Here is a 21,836-nt window from a genome sequence, read left to right on the forward strand (position 1 = left end):
TGCCTGTTGGAAGTAATCATTTGAGGCGGCTTTCTCCTTTGTAAGTGCCACCTCTCTCTCTCTCTCCCTCCCCCCCTCTCTCAGAGGTGTAGCTCCAGAGCCTGGATCAGGCAGGCTCTGACTGAGGCAGTGAGACTGGGGCAGAAGTTATTTTGGAAGGTAGGGAAGGAGGAAGTTGGGGGGTCTTTTTGGAGGGAGGGCCCTTGCTAGGGAGGGCAGGGCTGGTCTTCACTGATGCGAGGACCCGGAACGGAAGACAGGCAGGGGCTCCCCGCAGGATGAGCTCTGGGCTCAGGTCGGCCCCATGTCTGCAGAAATCTGGCCGGGCCACCCGGCTCGGGGCCAGTCAGAGGGCCCGGGTTGGAATGCCAGCTTCAGCCACTGCTAGCTGGTGACCTCAGGCTGTGTGACGTCTGTGCCTCAGATTTCACATCTGTTAAGTTGGGGAGATTAACTACCTTTCCCAGAGGGTTGTTGTGCGGGTCAGTGTGTGTGAGGTGCTCAGTGTGGCTTACTTGTGTTCGATAAGTGGCTCTTATGATCAGGTGACCGGTGGTGTCCCATGTGGCTGCTGCCTTGGGCGTAGAGGGTACCGAAGGTGGCTCCACTGTCTGCAGGGCTGGCCTGTGTATGTCCAGGAGCCCAGGACCTGGCGAAGTGAGAGCAGATCAGATACTAGCTTCGACAGCAGAGACAAGTCCAGCTAGGGATGCTGAGGGAGGGCTGCAGGGTCTGGGAACTGGCAGGGGTGGAGGGAGGTGATCTCCCTGTCCAGGCCCTGCTTTCAGTTACCTTTGATGGGAGCCCGTGCAGGAACACCCCCCCCCCCCCCCCCCCCCCGCCCCCGCACTGGGCAGGTGTGGCCTTGGGAATGGGCTAGAGCCTGGGTCTCAGCATAGGCCCCACCCCCTGAGGAAGTTACCTCCCTGCCTTCAAAATCTGTAAGGGGAATTCAGACACTTTTAAACTTCTGTTTAAAACTGGCCTCTCGGGGCACCTGGGTGGCTTAGCCGGTTAAGCGTCCATTTCTTGATATTGGCTCAGGTCATGATTTCCTCCTCGTGGGATCGAACCCCTGTCGGGCTCTGCACTGAGCATGGGGCCTGCTTGGGGTTTTCCCTCTCCCCCTCTCTCTGCCCCTCCCCTGTGCATGCATGTGCCTGTTCTCACTCTCAAAATAAATAAGCATTTTTTCTTTTTTCTCCCCCAAAATGTTTGTTTATTTTGAGAGAGAGTGAGTGTGAGCTTGAGTTGAAGGGCAGAGAGAGAGAGAGAGAGAGAGAGGGAAAGAAAGAAAGAGAGAATCCCAGGCAGGCTCTGAGTCATCAGCACAGAGCCTGATGCAGGGCTCTGTCCCACCAACTGTGAGATCATGACCTGAGCTGAAATCAAGAGTCGGAGGCTTAACCCACTGAGCCACCCAGGCGCCCTAGTATATAAACATTAAAACAAAACTGGACTACCCAAGCCTTTCTTTTTTTTTCCCCTTTAGGGTACAGTACCCCGCAGCCTCCTTTCCTTTGGGCCCTGAACTTACCCCCTGTGCACCCGAGCTCCCTGGGCGGGGTCGGTGGCAGGGGGGCACCTGCTAGCAGTTCACTTTCTGTGGCGCCTCCATTTTGGAGCCGAATTTGTGCAATTATTATACTTCATCCGTTCTTTCCTTGAGTAAGATACATTTTTCTAATTTTTTAAGGTTTTATTTATTTATTTTGAGAGAGAGAGAGTGCCAGTGCACGTGCACAGGAGGGGCAGAGAGAGAGAGAGAAGGGGGGTGGACAGCGGATCCAAAGTGGGCTCTGTGCCGACAGCTGAGAGCCTGATGCGGGCCTCGAACTCACAAATCATGAGATCATGCCCTGAGCTGAAGTCCGGCGCTTGACTGAGCCACCCAGAGGCCCCAAGATATTTTTTTTTAAGTTTTTTTTTTTTTTAATTTTAATTTTTTTTTATTTTATTTTTGAGACAGAAAGAGACAGAGCATGAACGGGGGAGGGGCAGAGAGAGAGGGAGACACAGAATCGGAAGCAGGCTCCAGGCTCTGAGCCATCAGCTCAGAGCCCGACACGGGGCTCGAACTCACGGACCGCGAGATCGTGACCTGAGCTGAAGTCGGACGCTTAGCCGACTGAGCCACCCAGGCGCCCCAAGATATTTTACTTTTGTAAAAATCGGGTGAACACAAATAAGCCCAGCTCCTGCTGCTAAGGAATGAAGATCTCATCAACTGACTGCCCTTGGAAGCCAGGGGACTGGAAGAAGCAGATTTTTAGCTCCTGGGACTTGGGCCGGACCATTGCTCAGTTCTGAAGGAAGAGAACACTTTGGAAGACACGTGAAATGTAGGAAACGTGTCAAAATTGGGATGGAAAGGCAAGGAGCCATTAGGAAGCACACACTGTGGTACGTTGTGAGTCTGGAGTCCCCAGTGTCCCCTCCCCCCGCCCCCCCCCCCCCCCCCCCCCCCCCCCCCCGGGCGCCGGAACAAGGCAGCGAGGCAAGTGCCACACGCCCCTGCCCCCGCAGGGTCACAGGGAGGAGACGAGGTGATATGGCACAAGCACACTGGTTGGAAGGCAGAGGACTTGTCTGGGCAGAGCGCAGCGTGCTCGGGGCCCACGGTCCTCAGACAGCCCTGTGGCTCTTTCTCTGTCTGAGCGGGGGGAGCAGTGTCTGTCTGGGTCTCTCTTAGGGTTTTAGGATGTGGCCAGGCAGAGCAAGGTCAGGAGGCTGGTCCGGGAGGTCAGGAGGGCACACAGGTACTGAGCCTCACGCAGAGTTTGTGGACAGAAAGAAAACGAGGAAACTGCTATCCAGTAGCTAGCTGGGTGCTAGAAGGCCATTTCCGGGCTGGCCAACTGCCCTGCAGGGGGTGGTCTTGGGTTCCTCCCTTTGCCCCCAACCCCCACTTGTCCCCTTGATCCTCTCCACTTCTCCACAGGGTGGTGGGGGAACGCAGCCACTGGTGAGCTCCCTGAGACCCTGACCTTGGGCGATGGGGGCGGAGCTCCTAGTTCCTCAGTGCAGCCCTGGGAGGGCCTGGGGACAGGAGCTAGCTTCTGTGCAGTCACACCTGCCTGGGCCCCTGGAGCCCACCGTCTTGGGTCTAGCTCTTGTCCGTCTCCTGGGCTACCGTCACACGGCACCACAGCACATTCATTTTTATGGTCTGGAGGCCAGAAGTCTGAGATGCAGGAGTGGGCAGGCAGGGCGGTGACTCCTGTGATGGCACTCAGGAGGGTCTGTTCCAGGCCTCTGTCCTCTCCTCAGCCTGTAGACGGCCATCTTCCTCCTGTGTCTCTGTACATCATCTTCTCTCTCCATCACTGCCCCTATGTCCACATTTCCCCTATTCGTAAGAACAGCAGTCATAGGGGAGTTGGGACCCACCCTACTCTGGTGTGACCTCATCTTGGCTAGTTACATTTGCAAGCACCCTATTTCCAAATAAGGTCACATTCCAGAGCACTGGGGGTTAGGACTTCATAATACAAGTGGCCGGGGTGGGGGGGGGGTACACAGCGCAGCCCATGACAGCTTTCATCAGGTGTTCAGAGAAAGACGGGATCCAGCAGGGTCCCGGGGATCTCCGAGGTCTGCATCTTGCGGAGAAGAGAGAGAGCGAGCTAGCAAACGGACAGGCCTGTGCTGATGTGTAACTGCTGGCGTGTCCAATTAGGTTCCCGAGTGGAAGAAAGCTGGCACCAGTTGAAATTGTGCCTGCTTCCGACAGGACTTTCCACGCTGTCACTCAGCCGGCAGGAACGGCTTCCTTAACCGATCACCTGCTTTGCGCCAGGCACCATGTCGGACCCTCTGCAAATCACAGCACTGGTCTTCTATTCTAGCAACGTCAGGGGGCAAGATGGGATTACTCCTGGTTCATAGACTAAAACCCGAGGCCCAGTGAGGTTCAAGTGACTGTGGACAGACGCAGCCAGCAGGGTCCAGAGGTTGAATTTGAACCAAGTTCTTTCAACTCCAGAGCCTGTGTCTTAGTGCACCCCACGTCTCTCGACCGGCAGTCTTTGCAGATGATTTGGGCTGTCATTTATCTCCTTAGCAGACTGTCCCAGCCAGGGACCGTCTAAGTCTGCCTCCCTCCTCACAAGGAGAATGAAAGTCAGGGTATGTAATTTGTGCTTAGCATGCATGCATTCATTCACTCATTCATTCATTCAACCATTGCGTGTCTCTTGCGTGCCGGCCCGAGGTCTAGTGGGGGAGCAGTAAACGCAGCAGAAAAGCACCTGTGAGGGATGAGTGTCCCACCCATGCAGTGATGAAGCTGTCGCTGTGCGTCTCAGTGGACAGTTCCTGACCCTTAAAGAGGGCCGTGTCCCCCATTACGGTGGGAATGGTGCGTTGTTGGGGAGGCCGTGGGCCAGCCTAGTCTAGAGTGTCCCCCTCTTCGCAGCCTCCCCAGCCCCCCACCCGGAGGCCCGCTCAGAGGGGACAGAGCTTGCTAGAGACCATCCAGGCGCCGCAGCTCTGGGTGTGGCCCTCGCCGCTGTCCTCCTGCGGCCTTCCTCCCACCTTCCTGGGGCCTCCCTTCTCTGCGGCGCCCAAGCTGCAGGAAGATGTTTTGCTGCCACCTTGTGGACGAGAAGAGCGTGGCCGATGTTGGAGACACCAGGGTGACTCTCGGACCCCTCCGGCCACCGGAAGGAGCCCAGATCACTTCCTCCACTCACGTGCACCCTTTGGCTTTTAGCAGAGAGCTAGCCCTTCCTCGTCTCTGAGAAGGACGTCCTCAGACTCTCTCTGGCAGGGGTGGCCTCAGCCGGGCACGGCTGCCTACTTATCAGTGGGTCACCCCTAGCAAATATTTGAGCGGAGACTGGGTCCAAGGTTGTGTGGGATTCTTGGGCTGGAGGCTGCCCTTTCCTCACACCAGTGTTTGGTTTCTGTGCAGTGCCTCCCAGATCACGCCGTCGCAGGGGTCTTTCTCTTTCCAAACCCCGGCTCCCGGGGGTTCGTAATGTCGCAGGCCCAGGCCGGTTTACCTAGTGGGTCCAGCCCACCCAGCTGTGGATACATGTAGAGTCGGCTCTTTGTCCTTCTGATTTCCCCGCTCGTTTTCCGTACTGTCTGCTTCCAGGTAAAGTGTATCCATTCTCTCCCCCACCCCACCCCCCTCTCCCCGAGTGCACACCGCAGGCATCCTGCGAAATTGTGTCTTTAATTCCCCCAGAAATTGCCACGGACTGTCTCACCCCTCAGCAAGAGTTAGCCTGGTGTTTCTGATGACCTTAGGACTCTGCGGACTCGGGAGGGCCAGCGTCGCGGGATTTCAGTGCTCTTCCCGTGACCCCAGCTTGAAGCTTTTTAGGAGGGGCCTCATGTCTTTGGGGCTGTGTTTGCCACATCTCTTTGGAGCAGAATCTTGTCAGGCAGAACACAGACTTCGTCTTGACCAGGGGCTGACGCCAATGAGAAAGGGAGGTATGTGTCCGTGCTGTTCTTGTTCCTGAGATCTTCGGCTGGCTTGGTGTCCCGGCGGTATTTATGTGTAGGCAGGTGTCCTTCTCTGGGTCCGGGAAGGGGGGATAGGAGAGAGGCAGCCAGGTGAGGATGAGGACGCTGTTGCAGGTTTGGGAACTGATACAGGCTGAGCATTTTGCTTGGACTGGATTCTGCAGGTGCCGTGGGAGCCAGGAGCTGGTGCGTCCTCCGAGAATGTAAGATGTTCTTTCCCTTCTCGGGGAAGCCACTGCTGCCTGCGTCCCCACAGCACGTATGCGTGTGTGTGTGTCTGGGGGCCTCTACCCCTTTATGCTGTCTTGCTCCTCTCCCACGGAGACAGCCAGTGGGGTTCTACAGCAGCCCTGTCCCTTCTCAGTCCCCAGGCATAGCTGCTGTCTGGTGTTTGCAATTTCACTGGCTTGGGGGGGACGGTTGGTGATAAGCAGCTTTGGTCTTCTGGGGAGGGGTAACTCCCCGGGTGTATGTGAGAGGGAGGGCAGACAGACAGATAGGCAGATAGGGAAGTTGAGTGTGGGAGACTTAAGTGTGGAAAAGTGAGTCAGGGTTCCAGGGCCGTGTTCCTGTCTCCATGCCTGAAGGATCCTGGGGAAGGTTCCTCTGTGGAACCATCTATTATCTGGGGGCTATGCATCCCGGAGAGGAAGAAGCCATCCCCATCACTGTTAATAACTAGTCCCAGGAAAATAGGCAATCACCCCCGGGGCTCTCCAGCCCTGGGAGATCCAGCCCAGGACTTGAGAGTTTCCAGCTCTGGGTTCTTCAGGAGCACCTAGGGTGGAGAGGCTCTGCCTTCCTTAGGCATTCCCCCACCCCAGCCCCCTCAGGAATGTGCCACTTTTATCTTGTACTTTGCTTCTAACCAGGAACTTGGAATTCTGAGGCTGAGAGGGACGTTGGCAGTTGGGCCGGACTGGGGGTGGAGGAAACTTGGGAGTATTCTTTTAAAGCGCGTGCGGGGGCCCCCCTCATCCTTGTCGCTGCCTAAGCTGGTTTCTCTGCCTGCTCATGGTCCTTGTGGATTCTGGTAAACCAGCTCATGGCCGGGGCCTGATGTTTAAAATGCGCTGGAAAGCACAGCGGGCCAGCCCCCTGCCCCTGGGTGAGCCATGCGCTCAATGAGTCTCTGGTGCAGCCCACACGCGCGCGGACAGGCATCGGAGCTCCGAGGGAGTGAGCGTCAGGCCCCAGCCAGTATTGAGGGCGAGCACTTCACCTCGGCCGGCCAGCCTCTGCACAGCCTCTGAGCAGGAGGTGCGACCCAGCAAGCAGGACACTGGAGACCTCAGACCAGAAATGAGTCGCTTCGTCCAGAACTGTGTGGCCCGGGCCCGAAGGTTTTACCTGTTGACTTTCTGCTGCCCTTAGGTGGGACACTTAACCCAGTCTAGACAATGTTCTAGTCTCCGGGGGAGAAGATCACCTCAGCCACTAACAGAAGAGCCAGCAACTCTGATTCTGGAGTTTCCCAACCTCAGAATGTCTCAGCCCCAAACTAAGGATGACCCCAGTCAGGGCCCCCCATTTTACAGATAAGGAGGCTGAGGGCCAGCGAGGGCCTATGACTTGCCTCCTGACTGCTCCCTGAAGCTTTTCATCATTCTGGCCCCGTGGTGTATCGCCTGTTTGGTGCTTCAGAGAAAGAGCAAATGCCCACTTCTGTCCAAAACAGGGCCCGGTGTGTGGTTTGCTGAGGACTGTTATTTATTTGGCCCTGCTGGTAATGACGGCTCCTCACCTACTTGCCCCAATCCGAGGAGGAGCCCTGGGCTGGAATTTCCTGTTTTCTGAGGGCTCCGGGGGCTGCCCCAGCAGGCCGACTCCCCTGGTGCCGCCGTTCCAGGGTGTTCCAGGCCAGGCTTGCCGCTTCTCCTTGCGGGGCTGGCTGCAGGCCTCTCCAGGTCTGGGCTTGCCGGCTGCGAGGTGGAAGCGTTGAGGGACTCCGTCGGCCCGACACCAGGTGCCCAGAGGCCGGAGGTCCGTGCGCCCCGGCCGCGGCCCCGGCCCGGGCCCAGCCCCGCGCCCCTCGCCATGGGCCTGGCCCTCGCCCGCGGGCCCTGAGCATGGAGCTGGGGCTGGCCGCCCGGGGGACGGTTGCAGCCGGGAGCGGCCCGCCGCCTGCCGCCGCGCCCTCAGCGTCTGCGACTCGCTGGACCTGCACGGCGCCCCGACCGGCCGCGCCGCCGTCGCCCTCCAGGCCGCCCTGAGCGCCGCGCGCGAACAGCCGGCGCGGCCGCGGGAGCGTTGTGCTCGGGCGGCCCGGGGCCGCCGCCCGCCGGCGCCCGCAGCCTGCTGCTCGGCCTCCTGCGCCCGCGCCTCGGCCGCCGCGGCCCCGCCGACGGCCGCCCGCAGGCTCCAGGGCCCGCGCCTTCGGGGCTCCCCGGCTCGGCCGCGCCCAGCCCGGCGCCCAGCCCCGCGCCCAGCCCCGCGCCGGCCCGGCGCAGCCGCACGCGGGGGGCCCAGGAGCCGCGGCCGCGGCCCACCAGCATGACGTTCCTGGAGGTGAACCGCCTGGAGCTGGCGGCGGCCGAGGGCGCGGGCGCGGGGCTGGGCCGCGCGGGCAGCGCGGGCTTCTTGCGGGGCGCCTCGCTGTGGAGCAGCCAGCGCTGGCAGGTGCTCCGCGGCGGCGGCGGCGGCGGCGGCGGGCGCGCGCCCCGAGTCCCCGGCGCGGCCTGTCGGCGCTGAGGAAGAGCTTCAGCTTCCGCCTGCGCCGCGGCCAGGAGATCCGGCGCGCCGAGTCGGGGCTGCTGCCCCGGGCGCGCACCCGCAGCGACGGCGACGCCAGCTCCTGGGTGCCTTCCCCAGCCGCCGCGACCTGTTGCTGGGCGCCGAGGCCCCGCGCGCCGCGCCCGAGCCCGGCCGGCCCCGCACCGCCGCCGGCCTCTGGAGACTGCTCACCAGCCGCTTCCGCCGGAGGGAGCCCGCGCCCGCCGAGCCGCTGTGGAGCCGCCGGGCGGCCGCGGCCCCCGGGCTCCTGGGCGCGCCAGCGGTAAGGGAGAGAGCCCGGCCTGGGAGTCCTCTCTGGCTGGAGCCCCTTGTTGAGAGCGGGGGTGAGAACAAACCGTGAACCTGTCTGGGAGAGGTGGGTGTGGTGTGCGGGGCCAGGGACCAAGTGAGATCGGCGCCCCTTTGGGCTCTGGGTCGCTGATGGGCCGGGGAAGTGGCCGTGGCAGTGGCCGTGGCAGAGGAGGCCTTCCAGGTGCATCCAGTCGGGGTCGCCCGCCGCCGCCGGGTGCTACCCTCTGGCCCGTGGCCTGGTATGGTAGGAGACGAGGTCCCTTCCTCACTTTTGGCACCTGCAGAATTGAGGCCCAGGAGGGGCGGAGGCTGAACGAGTTTCTAGCTTCAGGGCGGGGCTTGAGCCCTCCCGGCTGCCTGTGCAGAGGAGCTGAGACTACTTGTGGACCCGATCGATGGTGGTGGCTACTCTTTGAGACAGCCTGGGGAGGGCAAGCAGGCAGAGAGGCCCGCCCAGGCCAGGGCCACCTGGAGCTGGCTGGAGGATGTGTGTTACAGTGCAGAGAATAAAGAACACGGGTTCTGGCCGTGGGGCTGAAGGGGGCTCTGGGCAGCTAGAGGCTTCCCTTCCCTGGACGCTGCCAGAGGCAGGCCAGAGCTGAGAACTGGAGCCCAGGCCAGCCCAGGAGGCGGGGTCCCTGGGGAAAGAAAGGGTGGTGGCCTCCCAACTAAGGAGGAGCTTGGGGAGGAGGGCCAGTTGGGCAGGCTAGATAGCTCCCCATTCAACCTACCCTTCACAGAACAAGGCCAGGTAAAGGGCTCCTCCCTCTTCACCCTGCCTAGGAATGTGGTGGGTGGCCCCACCCTGTGAGGGTGAGCTGTCCCTACTCGCAGGAGGCTGGCCCCCCTGCCCAGCTGCCAGGCGCCCAGCCCAGCTTGGGTCTGAGCTGAGACCTATTGGAGAGGCCTCTCATCTGGGCCCTGGTGGCACCAGGCCGGGTGTGTGACAGCTCAAGGTGGGAACTGCCTGCTGGAGCAGTAAGAGATCAGGAGGCACACGGGCCCAGGCGGGGGGCCCTGGGCCCACACCTCTCGGGGTCCTCTCCCCTGAGGACTATCACTCTTCCGGTCCCCTCCAGAAGAATTTTCCTGCCGCTCTCTAGGGAATCAGGGGTGAGGGTTGGGGGTCCCATCAGGACCGTGCTGTTTTCTGGCCTTGGCCCAAGAAGGGGCAGTGTAGGACACAGCTGGTTGCAGATAGCACAGGTGTGTGCCACCTCGGTCCTGATGGGTGGCCTTCTCTTCTGCAGACTCCTTTGTGAACAGCCAGGAGTGGACCCTGAGCCGCTCGGTGCCGGAGCTTAAAGTGGTGAGTGAGCCCTGTGGGAGGCCCAGGCCGCCCTGGGGCTGGGTGGGTACGGGTAGAGCAATGGGCCCAGGCTCTGCTGCACCCCACCCCCTCCCCCCGACGCCAGACCCTTCCTTTTCAGGTCTTGGCCTCTCTCCGAGGCCCCTTGCTTCTGGTCCTTTCCTTCTGGCCTTAGCTCTGGCCCCTCTCCTTCCTAACGTCATCTGCCTTTCCTGCCCCGTCTCTTCCCTCTGACCGCTGCTCTCACCCCTTCCTCTCCCACAGGGCATTGTGGGGAACCTGTCTAGTGGGAAGTCGGCCCTGGTGCACCGCTATCTGACAGGGACGTATGTCAGGAAGAGTCCCCTGAAGGTGAGCGTCATTGGCTTACCTGGGCTCTGAGGCTGGCCCCTCTGCCCCCTTCCTCTCTTTGCTGTCGTCTGTGCAAAGGAGGGGGGACTGGAGCCCCCTTGTCCTTCCAAGTCCTCCCGTCTCCTGTGTTGCTAGCTGTGGATTTCAGAATCGCTTGGCCCCCCGTGGGCTCTCCCACTTTGGGGCCTGACCATGCACTCTGTCCTAGGGGGTCGGTTTAAGAAGGAGATTGTGGTGGATGGCCAGAGTTACCTGCTGCTGATCCGAGATGAAGGAGGCCCCCCTGAGCTCCAGGTGACGCTCCTGCCCCAGCCCCGGCCCGTGGCGCCCCTTTCCCCAGGATCTGGTTGGGGCTGGGCAAAGCTGTGTGTGTGTGGACAGGGGCGCGGAGGTTGCCCGTGAGCAGGTGAGGGTGGTAATTCTGCTCCGTCCCCCTAGTTGCTGCCTGGGTGGACGCGGTGGTGTTTGTGTTCAGCCTGGAGGATGAAATCAGCTTCCAGACCGTGTACAACTACTTCCTGCGGCTGTGCAGCTTCCGCAATGCCAGCGAGGTGCCCATGGTGTTGGTGGGCACGCAGGGTGAGCGGGCCCGCGGGGCTGGCACGGGGGAGGGGCGGTCCCGGGTCCCTCCCCTCTCGGTGCTTCCTGAGCCCTGGTGTCACCCCAGAACGGGCAGCGCCTCCTTACCACGCCCGCGCACGCTGGATCTCCCCCAGCTAGACCCTCCCACCTGCGTGACGATCGCGCCGTGTCTTTTGAGACGCGGGAACAGAGCAGCTGGCTCATTTCTCCTCTGAGTCGGTGGCAGGGCTGGTCTAAGGCCTGGAGGCCCTTACGCTTGTGCTCCGTGTCGCCCGCCGCCTCAGCTCCCCGCCCACCCGCCCTCTGCCCCAACGACCCTCCCGGGCCGTGGCACCTGCTTCTCAGCCGGCTGAGTAAATTCCCACCCTCCCGCCTCCGACAGACGCCATCAGTGCCGCAAACCCCCGGGTCATCGACGACAGCAGGGCCCGCAAGCTGTCCACGGACTTGAAGCGCTGCACCTACTACGAGACGTGCTCTACCTACGGGCTCAACGTGGAGCGCGTCTTCCAGGACGGTAACTCGGGCGCGGGGCGGGACGGCGCCCCCCGGAGCGCGGCGCAGGAGGCTCTGCGGGCCGGCGGGGGCCGTGGGCCCCGGTGGGGGCGGGGGACGGCTCTAAGCCGGGCTTCTCCCTTTCCCCCCAGAGGGGTAACTGACTCTGCTGTCCCCTGCAGTGGCCCAGAAGGTCGTGGCCTTGCGGAAGAAGCAGCAGCTGGCCATCGGGCCCTGCAAGTCACTGCCCAACTCCCCCAGCCACTCGGCAGTGTCCGCTGCCTCCATCCCGGCCGTGCACATCAACCAGGTGCGGCCAGCCTCCCCGCCTCCCGCCATGTGTCCTCCCCACCGCCCTCATCATCCTGTCTGTCTGCCTGCGTGTCCCCACCCCGTCTGCTCTCGCGCCTTGCGGATAGTGTGGAAGCGCTGGCTTGAGTTCCCCATCGCCTGCACGCCTGGCCTGGCCTCATCTGTGCCCCGTGGTGACCGCCTCCCCGTAGCGTCCATCCCTGCAGCCACTGTAGCTGAAGCATCCTGAGCGCTCGCTCAGGTCGGTGCCGATAGGGCTGTGTCAGGAGCTGCGCCCCGCGGAGCCACACTCGGAGGCGCAGAAGAGTTCTCTTAGGCCCGCTTGCCCCTCAGCTGTGGGGCCTGCATTTGGAAGGACAGCACGTGCCCCACAGGGACACGTGTGCCGTGAGGGGCGTCAGGGGTGTTCCGAGCCAGGTCCTGCCTGTACTTTTCCCATCACGCCCCTCGGATGCCTGCCCGCTCGCTGCCTACTGCCTGGTTGTTTTCTGGCCCTTGGCGTTTGGGTCTGGCCCTTCCTTTTGTAAGTCTTTCCCCGACTCCATGGCCGGCTCTGCAGAAAGCCCTGGGTCGTCACAGATGAGCTGGATCGAGTGGTCAGGCGCACACCCTCCGCTCTCCTTCCGCCAAGGGCTGTTGACTTGAGGGCCCGCCCCGGCCCACCAGCTTCCTGAGGACAGTCTGATGGCTTTTTCCAGAGGCCCCTCCTTTAGTGTTTAGAAGACAGACAGTTTAGTTTCCCTGTAAGCATCCCCCACGGAGAAGAGGTCTGTCTTCACTATCTCTGAACCGCTGCGCCTCAGCTGGCACATTTCAAGGCGTGTACATCTCGGCTCTGCGCGCGGGCCCTGCCGGGTGGCTCTGCCAGCCGAGGGCCAGCATTGTGCTCTTTGTGCACAGGGGAGGATTCGAAGAGGCTGTCAGGGCGGGACACCTTCTCTACCCAGTGACCATCTTACGGGCAGGCAGGGAGCAGGCCTTGGGCCGTACGTGTTTCCCGGGTCCCAGGGCAGTCACTGCCGTGCACTCTCTGTCTCCATCCTGTGATCCCTTCTGTCTCTCTTCCTGTCCCACCTCTGTCCCTCATCTGCTTACCCTGGTGGCAGTCTTTGCTCTGGTCTGCTCTCGGGCCTCGGCTCTCCCGGACCGCTGCCCCTGTCGCACACACTGTCCAGAAGCAGGCCTCAGGCTCCCCTGGCCCCCCTGAGCCCCACCCTGGCCTCCTGCCTCTTTGGCATAGGACCTGGGAGCTCATCCAAGGTGACCTCTTGCTTTGCGCCAGACCCACCCCTGAGATAAGACCCCACAGCGCGCTCACTTAACTCTCACCTCTGTCACTTAACTCTGGCCCGCTGAGCGCTGCCTCTGATTCAGCTCGCTGGTGGGCACAGAATCACCCCTGCCGGGGCTCTCGGGGGGGCAGCCCCGTGCGGTAGTGACTGCGTCCCGCCGGCCTCCAGGCCGCCTCTGCTGCCCCCTGAGTCCCGGGCCAGGTCCCCATGCCTCAGGGGCTCCCAGCTCCCACCTGCCGCCTGCCCCTCACCCCAGAGCAGCCCTCAGCAGCCCTCTCTGTCCTTAGGCCACGAATGGCGGGCAGCAGCGCCTTCAGCGACTACTCATCCTCAGTCCCCTCCACCCCCAGCGTCAGCCAGCGGGAGCTGCGCATCGAGACCGTGGCGGCCTCCTCCACCCCCACACCGTCCGCAAGCAGTCCAAGCGGCGCTCCAACATCTTCACGGTATGTGCCCCGAGCCCTGCCCTGGCACCTGCCCTGGCACCTGCCCGGCTGCCTTCACTGAGTAGGCGGGGCCCAGCCCCCAGCTGGGAGGGAGCAGGCAAGAACCGCAGACGGCCGGCCACGGGGCAGCCCGAGTCAGGAAGATGCCACCCGCAGGCTCTCCATCCGCACAGACACACACAGCTTCCGTGGGCCCCTCACCAGGGCCCTCGCGCACATCCAGACTCTTCCAGATTGTTCTTCTGTGCCCACAAGGGCTTTCCCGCAGCGTATCCATACATACTGTCCTGCCTCCGCTGCATACACTCACTCCCTCTCCCTGACCCTTAGGTCTTCTGGGCCAGCTTAGCTTGAGGGATCTTTGGACGTGTCTGTCCTAACTCCCCACTCCCCCCACCCCCCCGCCCAACGCTCTTGATTCCACAGCTGTGAACCGAGCCCCCTAAGTTTTTGGCCCAAGGCCGCACGGAGATTAGCTGGTGGAGCCTGAATGGGGGGCTCAGGCCTCCTTGTCCGCACTCTGTTTTCTCCGTGACCTTACGCTTCCCACCCGCGCCTGCGGGTCCCCCGAAGGCTTAGCTTTCCCCAGGCCTCACCTCCCCACCTCCAGCCCTCAGTCAGGCTCCCGCCCTCACAGACCTCACACCAGGGACCTTCCACTGCCTTCCACTGCTAGGGGCCCAGCCCCTCAGCTCTTAGGTGCCCCCAGCATCTGAGACACGGTGCCCCCAGCCCCTCACCTCCAGCCGGGACTTGGCTGGGTCATTCTGGGAGGCTTGGGTCAGACACAGGTGGCTGAGCTGCCCGTGTGGATTCTCAGGAGATCACTCTGTACTGCTGCGTCAGTCCGTGCGCCTCTTTCGGACCATCAGGGCTTGGTCCCCAGCCTGGTCCCGCGTCCGGCCGGCCGGGCAGGCCCCGCCAGGCTCTCGGGAGCCCCGCCCAGACAGAGCCAGTGCCCCCAGGCCTTGTTCATTCATTCTCGCCTCCGCCCGCCCGGCACACTGCCGCTCCCGGTGTGCCCCGGTCCGTCTGCCCTGTGCCTGCCGTGTGCCCCCCTCCTTGTCCATGCCGACCAACCCTTCCTGCTGACAGCTGCCGCCGCATGGCACTTCCCCAGCCCCGACCCTGCCTAGACCTGAAGCTTTTTGTTTCTGTTCATGCCCATTGAGACACACAGAGCCCTGGGCTGCCTGCTTGTGCCCACACCCGCTGCTGCCGCTGCCGTAGAGCCCTCGGGTGCCTGTGTTTGCAGTGACCGCCGTCTGCGCCCTTGGCATCTGCTGTCTGACACCCGCTCCCTCAGCACCATCCCGAACCTCCCACTTCCTCCGCTGCCAGGCCTGCAACACCCCAGGGCACGCTCTCCTCCCTCTGCCCCCCCTTCTATCCACCGTCCGTGCGCAGCTCCCGGCCTCCTCGCCGCGGCCCCTCGTGCCCCCTGCCCTGTGCTCTCCGCTGCCTGCTCCGCTGTGCTGCCTCCGCCTGCCATCCTTGCTGCGCGCGCCCATGGCACAGCCTTCCCTCGGGCCCTTTCATTCTCTCCATCTTCACTGTGGCGACCTTAGTTTTTCTTTCCATTGTTTCCATGGTGACCTCACTTGCGCCATTGTCCACGAGGAGGCCTCGAGACATGTCCGTCTCCAGGAGTGCATCTCGGGACCTCCCCCTCTCATCGTTGCTGTTGGGGCCACCTCCTCGCCCTCATCGTCCTCCCCAGCAGAGCCACGCCTGCTCTGTGGCCTGGTGTCCTTGTGACCCACCCCCCTGGATGTGGCCATCGATGTCCCCAGTCTCCCCCATGACTTCATGTACTCATTCTGTTGCCACTCTTGCCCCGGTTCCCATCCTGGGGGGGGGGGGGGCTGCCCCTCGGGGCTCCCAGGGATCCTCCGGTGGTTGGGGGGCCTCCTGGCTCACCAGCCTGCTGGCTGGGGCAGGCTGCACCCCCCCCCCCAACCAGCTCTTTGCTCCGGGGACCCGGTGGCGGCGGTCCCCATCCACCTTCCTCCTCCCTGGGCCGAAGGGGCAGAGGCCGTGGCGCCCAGGAGACGCCCCGGGCAGGTGCTGATGGTGGAGCTGCGGGCAGCAGCCTCTGGCCCGATTCTTTCTGCTCCCTCGGTTGACCCCCCCGCGCTGCACTTGCAGTCCTGTGCCCTGTGTCCTCGGCTCCTGGCAGCCTGGGACAACAGGAGGGACAGGGGCCCCGGCTGCCCAGTGGCAAACATTCCCCGATGAGATGGACTGCCCAGCGGCCTCTGCCGCCACCCGCCTCCTCCTCCTCCTCCTCCTCCTCCTCTTCATCCCGCTGCCTCCTCTCCCCAGGCACCTGGGTCTCTGCCCTCACCAGTGCTGACCGACTGGGCTTGAGTATAACTTGCCAAAATCTTTATTCTTTCGATATTTGCAGATATGTGCCACTGTTTCCAACTTTTCATCAACAAAAAGGCCTTTCCAACTCCTTCCAAATTAGAAGACCAGGTGGTGACACACAGCACCTCTGGACATTCTCCCCTGTGCGGGGCCGGAGGCGGGCCGGGCCTTGGGACTGCTCTCAGATGAGAAGCGGCCGCCGTGCTCCCCACTCCAGAGACCCACAGGAACCTTTGTAACTAACCCCCACCCCCAGGGAAGGCTAGGAACGCTGGAGCCCGCGGCTGGGGGCTGCCGGGGGACCAGGCCCGGCTGGACGCGCTGCGCCAGGCTCGCTGCATGGAGAAGAAGGGAGCTCGGCCCCACGCCCGGCGCCCCGGGCCAGCGCAACGAGGCCCCCGAGGGGCGGGGGCGTCCGAGCGCCCGCCCCGGCCCAGCTGCTCCTGGGGGGAGCTTTCCCGCCCCTCCCTCCTCTGCTCCTTCCTGCATGGACTCCTGCCGTTCCTGCTCCGCTCCGGACGCCACGCCCACGCCGCGCGCGCGCTTGCCTTTCCCCCTCTTGGCCCCTCCCCGTTTCCTAGGATCCGCATTGGGGCGGGCTCTGCCCCAGGAGCCTGGCAGGGGCGCAGGGCCTCTTTTGGCCTCTCTCCTCTCTCTCTCCATCCACTGTGCCCCTCGGGCCTCGCCGACCGCGCTCGGTGCAACGTGCCGTGTGGTGTCTGTGCCGCAGACGGGCCCCTGCCCGCTCACTTCTGGACTTGGCTCTCCCCGGTTCTCGTGCCCTGTGCTCCCAGCCGTCCCTCAGCCCCACCGTCCACCTCTCCTCGCCCCTTCCCTTCTCTTACGCCCCAGCCCCCTGGGCTGCGCGCTCCTTGCGCCCTCGGTATTTCGTGTCCTTGCTCTTTTGTAAGGGGCGGGCCTGGCTCAGTGACCTGTGCTGCTCTGTATGGTGCCGTGTGTAAGAATAAACCCGTTGGAATACTCGTGGTCTCAGTTCCTTCCCGGTCCCGCCGCCCCGGCCCCGCCCCCACTGCTAGGGCCTGCCCAGGAGGAGGGAGGAGGGGAGGGCTGGGGAGTCCAGGCGGGCAGCTGTCCCCCGTGGGCCCTGCGCCCCTCTAACACGCCTCTTCTTTTCTCTTTCAGTCTCGAAAGGGCGCCGACTTGGACAGGGAGAAGAAAGCCGCCGACTGCAAGGTGGACAGCATCGGGAGCGGTCGGGCCATCCCCATCAAACAGGTCAGCAGTCCCTTCCCCTGTGGCCAGAGAGCGGTGGAGGTGAGGGATGAGGCCCAGGAAACGCTGGAGGGCGGCGCTCTTCAGCGCCTCTGGGGGCTGGTTACTGTAAGGCCAGCACTGCCCCTGCCGGGCCTGAATCCTCAACGGGAGAGCGGATCGCCTGCTGAGGGCAAACCCCCTGGGAAGAGAGGCTACCGGGTGGGAGCTCGGCCGTGTCCTCCTCACCACCACCGGGGGGCAGCAGAGAGCCACCTGCCGTCCTCAGCGGCTGGCCCGCGCGGGCTGGCGCTTCTGGAGCCGGGCGACCTGGCCCACCTCTCCCAGTCCCAGAAAAGGAATTCACAAAAGGGTACCCTGGGAGGGCTGGTCCTACCCTGGGTTCATTGGTGCAGTTCTGTCCACACGAGCCTCTGTTCGCTGGTAAAGGAGGAGCTGAGTTGGGCTGCCCCCTCCTGGCCCCCCTTTTTTTTCTGAGTCTCTGCCTGGCAGGGCTGGGCCACTAGACAACCTGCCCCCAGAGCAGTCCCTGTGCTGGAAAAAGACATTGAACGATGGAGGGCGTCCTTGTGCAAAGATGGCGGTGTGTCGAGCAGGGTTCTTGAGCTGCTGAGCTGGATGGGGGTGAAGCGAGGAGGTGTCCGTCTCTGAGGTGCCCACGAGGTTGGGGGCAGTGACTTGGTTGGCTGGTCTGCTGGGCCCGGCGTGGATCTTGGGAGCTGGTGGTGAGATGCGCCGTGTCTACGGGGGGCCACGTTGTCTGTCAGGTGTTGACCACAGAGGAGACTGGTGTGGCCAGACCACCAGAGCTTGGCCAGGCCCGGGCCCTGGGGTCGGGTTAGTCCTCCAGGCTGGGCCTGCTGGGGCCCGTGGGCAGTCTGACCAGAATTCCTATGTGAGAGTGAGATTCCGACCCCACAGTGAAAGTTATTTAGAATGGAGACCCCTGGAAGCGTCAGGGTCCCAGAAGGCAGGGAACTACCCGTCACGTAATGCCTCTGCCCTCCCCTGAAATAGCGTCACACTGAGGCCTGGCAGAGACCAGTCTAGTGGGGCCACCTCCGGAGAGGCCACGTGGAGTGGCTGAGAGAGACGTGTCTCTGTGTGTGTGTCTGGGTGCAGAATCGGACCCCACAAACCTGTTGGTGATGTGATCCCGTGTCTCTGGGACTCTGCAGACCGACCGCCTCCTTGGGGGGGGGGGGGGTGCGCGAGCCAGGCACCATGGATGCGTCCCACGGACGCCCGTCACTGTCTGCTTTGGGGGCGGGTGCATTCTGAGAGGGTGTATTCGCGCACACAAACGTTGAATAAATACAAGAGAACACTTTCTCCAGGGCCTTTGCTCTGAGATAAACGTGGTCTCAAATGCCTGCATCCTGTTTGGGGTTCCATCTTGTTTGGGGTACGGGCCAAGGTATCTGTTCCCTGAATCCCCCACAGAGAGGGGAGGGGAGAACTGAGGGGTGGGGGTGAGGCCCTGTGAACTTGCACCCGGGGTTTGGGCCCAGCCCCTGGCCAGCCTAAGGGGTCGACTAGGCCACTTGGCCGAAAGAGGCCACTAAGCCTCAGGGACGCCCTGCAGGAAGGAACCTGAGCGCTGATTCGTGGCGGGATGTCTCGGGGCGGTTAGGGTGTGCCTGCGCTGGGGTTGGGGGTGGGGGGGGCTCCCTGCTCTAGTTTCCCAGCCCCAGGGGCTCATCCTCGAGGCGACTTCCCCCAACCTCCAGCTGCCCACCCCGGGCCGCTCTGGCCCCTTCCCCACCCTCGGGTCCCTTCCTCCCCATTCCACTCCTTCCCCCTCCCCGCCCCCCCACTCCTGCTGGGAGTGGAGATTGCATTTCAGTTGCCATTTGCATTCCCAATCAATCCGGACTCCGCAATTAAGCCGGCTGGCGGAGCTGGGAGGGAGGCGGCGGCGGAACGGGTCCTCTGGGGCTGGCGCCTCTGCGCCGCTCCCATTCCGCCCCAGATTGCTTCCTGCTCCGCCGTGCGCAGCCGGGCCGGCCAGGGAGGGGAGCAGGAACCCCTGTAGCTCGTCTCCCTCCTCGGAAGGCAGGACTCGAGAGGGAAGGAGGCGCCGGGTAGGCAGGCCTATCCACTGTGCGGCTAGCCCAGCCTTTGCCGCCTGCTCTGCGTCTGGGCCGGGCTGGCAGGTGAGAGGCGGGCTGGAGGCGCGAGTGGGTGGCAGGTTGAGGCCCTGGCCGGCTTTTCTCCATCAAGCCGGGCTCTCCTCCCACACCCCTGCCGGTGAGCTCACTGAGCTCATTAGCGCTCGTCCGTGGCTCCTCCCAGACCGAGGCCCAGGTGAAGGAGGGGAGAGAGTTCTGGGTAGAAAAGGGCCTCCCTCCTTGGCATCCTGAGTCCTGATTCCGTGCTGGGAAGAGGGAGGAAACCTCCATACGTGAGTCTCTCTCCCTATCTGTCTGTGGAAACTGAGGCTCAGGCGGTCACTTGTTTGATGTTAGGGGCTAGCTGGCGGCAGAAGGGGGAGCGGAGTCTGGCTTCCCTTTCCCTCGACCTGACCCGGAGCTGGGACCGGGCCCAGGAGGGAAGGGCTCGGCCATGATGGAGAGGAAGGGTCAGGCGAGGGAGGCCAGGGCGGGGCCTGGGAGGATTTGAGAACAGAGGCTGGCGTGGACTCTCCCACCGGAGGCTGAGGAGGTGTGGAAGAAGGAGAGAGGAGGGGCAGGGGAGCTGCCGTCCCCCCAGCGCTTCCTGAGGGCACCGGGTGAGACTGGGGGCTGCCTTGTCCAGAGTCTGGCTGTTGGTTCTCGCGGGTGTCGTCCACAGCCCGGGGACGGGGAGCAGCTCACCATTGCCTTGTTCCTGGCTGTGAGGGGTGGATGCCACGCCCAGAAGCAGGTCACTGAGGCTCCTTCATGGACCCCTGGGCAGGGGCCTGACTGCCTTCCGGAATGTTCCAGCCACCCACTCCAGTGAAGGTCCCATTAATACCACTCGTCTTCAGATGCTCCATGTGAGGATAGGGTGTCGTGCTGAGGGGGACCGGGTGGTAGAGCATGTCCTCACATGGCCCCGGACGCTCAACTGAATCTCCCTGCAACAGCATCTGCCTTTTGGGGGCGGCGGGAAGAAAGAGAGAAAGGAAGGAGTGCTAGTGGGGATGTATTGAAAGGTGGGAGACTTTCTCAGCCCCATCTTGGTCCCTCGTGAGGAGGTAGATCGGGCAGGAAATTCCAATCGCCTGTTGGCTAACCTCCTCCCTTTAGGACTGAGCCTGCTCTCCGGAAGAGCTTAGAGAGGAGGTGTGAGAGAATTGGGGTTAACCTCCACCTTTGGGCCCCAGAACCATAGGTGATACTATTTCCTCATACTTGAATCTCTCTCTTTTTTTTTTTTAATGTTTATTTATTATGAGAGAGCACGTGCAAGCAGGGGAGGAGCAGAGAGAGAGAATATGCCAGGCAGGCTTTGTGCTGTCAGCACAGAGCCCGACGTGGGGCTCGAACCCACGAACCGTGAGATCATGACCTGAGCCAAAGTTGGACGCTTAACCGACTGAGCCCCCAGGCGCCCCCACACTCGAATCTCTTAATCCCGGTTTTCCTGCTTGTCTGAGAGCAGGGCCCTCCATTCCTAAGGGAGAAGGCCTTGTGATCAGGGCCACATCTTTGAGCTCCTCCTCTCTGGTGCCCACTGCGGTTGGGCTCCGGGTGCTTCCCCTGCTCTCCTAGGCCGCTGCTGATCCTGACTCCCCGCTTGAGCCCCCTCCTGGTGGCTGTCCCCTTGGAGTTTTGTCTGGGAATCTCCAGGCGGCACTGCCTCTTGTCGGCCCTCCTGCCTTCGGTTGATGCTGGTCCTCAGAACCTGCCACCGGGACCTGTTGGTGGTACTGTCCTTCCCCTGACCCCCGCTCCTCTCCTCAGCCATTCATTCTCCTGTGATGACTGTCGTGTCGAGGAGAGAGCCAGAGGCGGGTGAGGGCCTCTTCAGGGGTTGTCCTTAGAGGAAGGTGGGGGCCGTTCTTGGAGTTCTCTGCAGGCGTCCTCCCCTTTCAGCATCTCTGGCGGCCACGGTCTCGGCTGGCTTCTCTCAACCCACCCACCGGACGTTCGCCGAGTGTCTGCCGTGGCCCAAGCACTGTCACGGTGCTGAGGGTGTGTCAGTGAACAAAACACACGGACAGGCTTGCAGGGGAAATTTGGTTGCTGAGCTCTGTGGCCGGGGCTGCGCCTTGGGGGTCTGGAACATTCTGGGGGCGGTTAGATTTCTGCCCTATTCACCCACCCCTGGAGACACACGGGCAGGAGCGTCACTGCCAGGAGGCCACCTGAAACCCTGCCTCCTGCTGCTGACGCGGCCCCACGATTCCGGGGAGGGGGGCGGCCCCCAGGCTGCTTGCTGGTGAACCGTCAGGGAAGCCCGAGTTCCGTGGAAGGGCCCGGCTAACTGGCTTCCCCCAGGTCGGCTCTGGTCCTTTTCAGCCTCTCTGCTCAGAGGAGCACAGTGGCCCAGGAGGACGGGCGATGGAGGACGGTGTTCCCTAGTGCCCCCGTGACCTTCTCCGGGTCCCCCGATGTGCAGGGCTGGCACCTGTCTCTGATCCCGCCTCTGTCCTCAGGGCATCCTGCTGAAACGGAGTGGCAAGTCCCTGAACAAGGAGTGGAAGAAGAAGTACGTGACGCTCTGTGACAACGGACTGCTCACCTACCACCCCAGTCTGCACGTGAGTCTGGGGGAGGGGTTGGGGACCCGAGGAAGAGTGACCCGACTGGAGGGGGGCGCTCACTCCACGAGTGAAGGGAAGCAGGCCTCAGTGGGTTCAAAGGCACCTGCCCTTCTGAAAGAGCATCACTTTGGTGGCTTGGGAACCACACCGCCTGTGCCACCGAGGCCGGGGCCGAGCCCTTCATTCTAAAGTCTGAGTTGTGGCTGCGCCCTTGCGAGGAGACTCACCCCCGGGGTGGCTGCCTCTAG

General features: G+C 62.8%; 1 protein-coding gene across 1 annotated transcript in view; it reads left to right on the forward strand.

The window, feature by feature from the left end:
- AGAP3 (ArfGAP with GTPase domain, ankyrin repeat and PH domain 3) overlaps nucleotides 1-21,836 on the forward strand; it is a 55,254-nt gene that overhangs the window by 17,135 nt on the left and 16,283 nt on the right. The window contains 13 exon segments of the mRNA XM_053898729.1: nucleotides 9,753-9,811; nucleotides 10,076-10,139; nucleotides 10,142-10,162; nucleotides 10,371-10,456; nucleotides 10,526-10,529; nucleotides 10,601-10,741; nucleotides 11,127-11,261; nucleotides 11,422-11,549; nucleotides 13,131-13,142; nucleotides 13,144-13,249; nucleotides 13,252-13,289; nucleotides 16,806-16,898; nucleotides 21,481-21,585. Of these exon segments, the coding sequence (XP_053754704.1) occupies nucleotides 9,753-9,811; nucleotides 10,076-10,139; nucleotides 10,142-10,162; nucleotides 10,371-10,456; nucleotides 10,526-10,529; nucleotides 10,601-10,741; nucleotides 11,127-11,261; nucleotides 11,422-11,549; nucleotides 13,131-13,142; nucleotides 13,144-13,249; nucleotides 13,252-13,289; nucleotides 16,806-16,898; nucleotides 21,481-21,585 (992 nt within the window).

Source organism: Panthera pardus, unplaced genomic scaffold, assembly GCF_024362965.1.
Source record: "Panthera pardus isolate Hobbes unplaced genomic scaffold, ASM2436296v1 HiC_scaffold_9, whole genome shotgun sequence".
NCBI classification, from domain to species: Eukaryota; Metazoa; Chordata; class Mammalia; order Carnivora; family Felidae; genus Panthera; species Panthera pardus.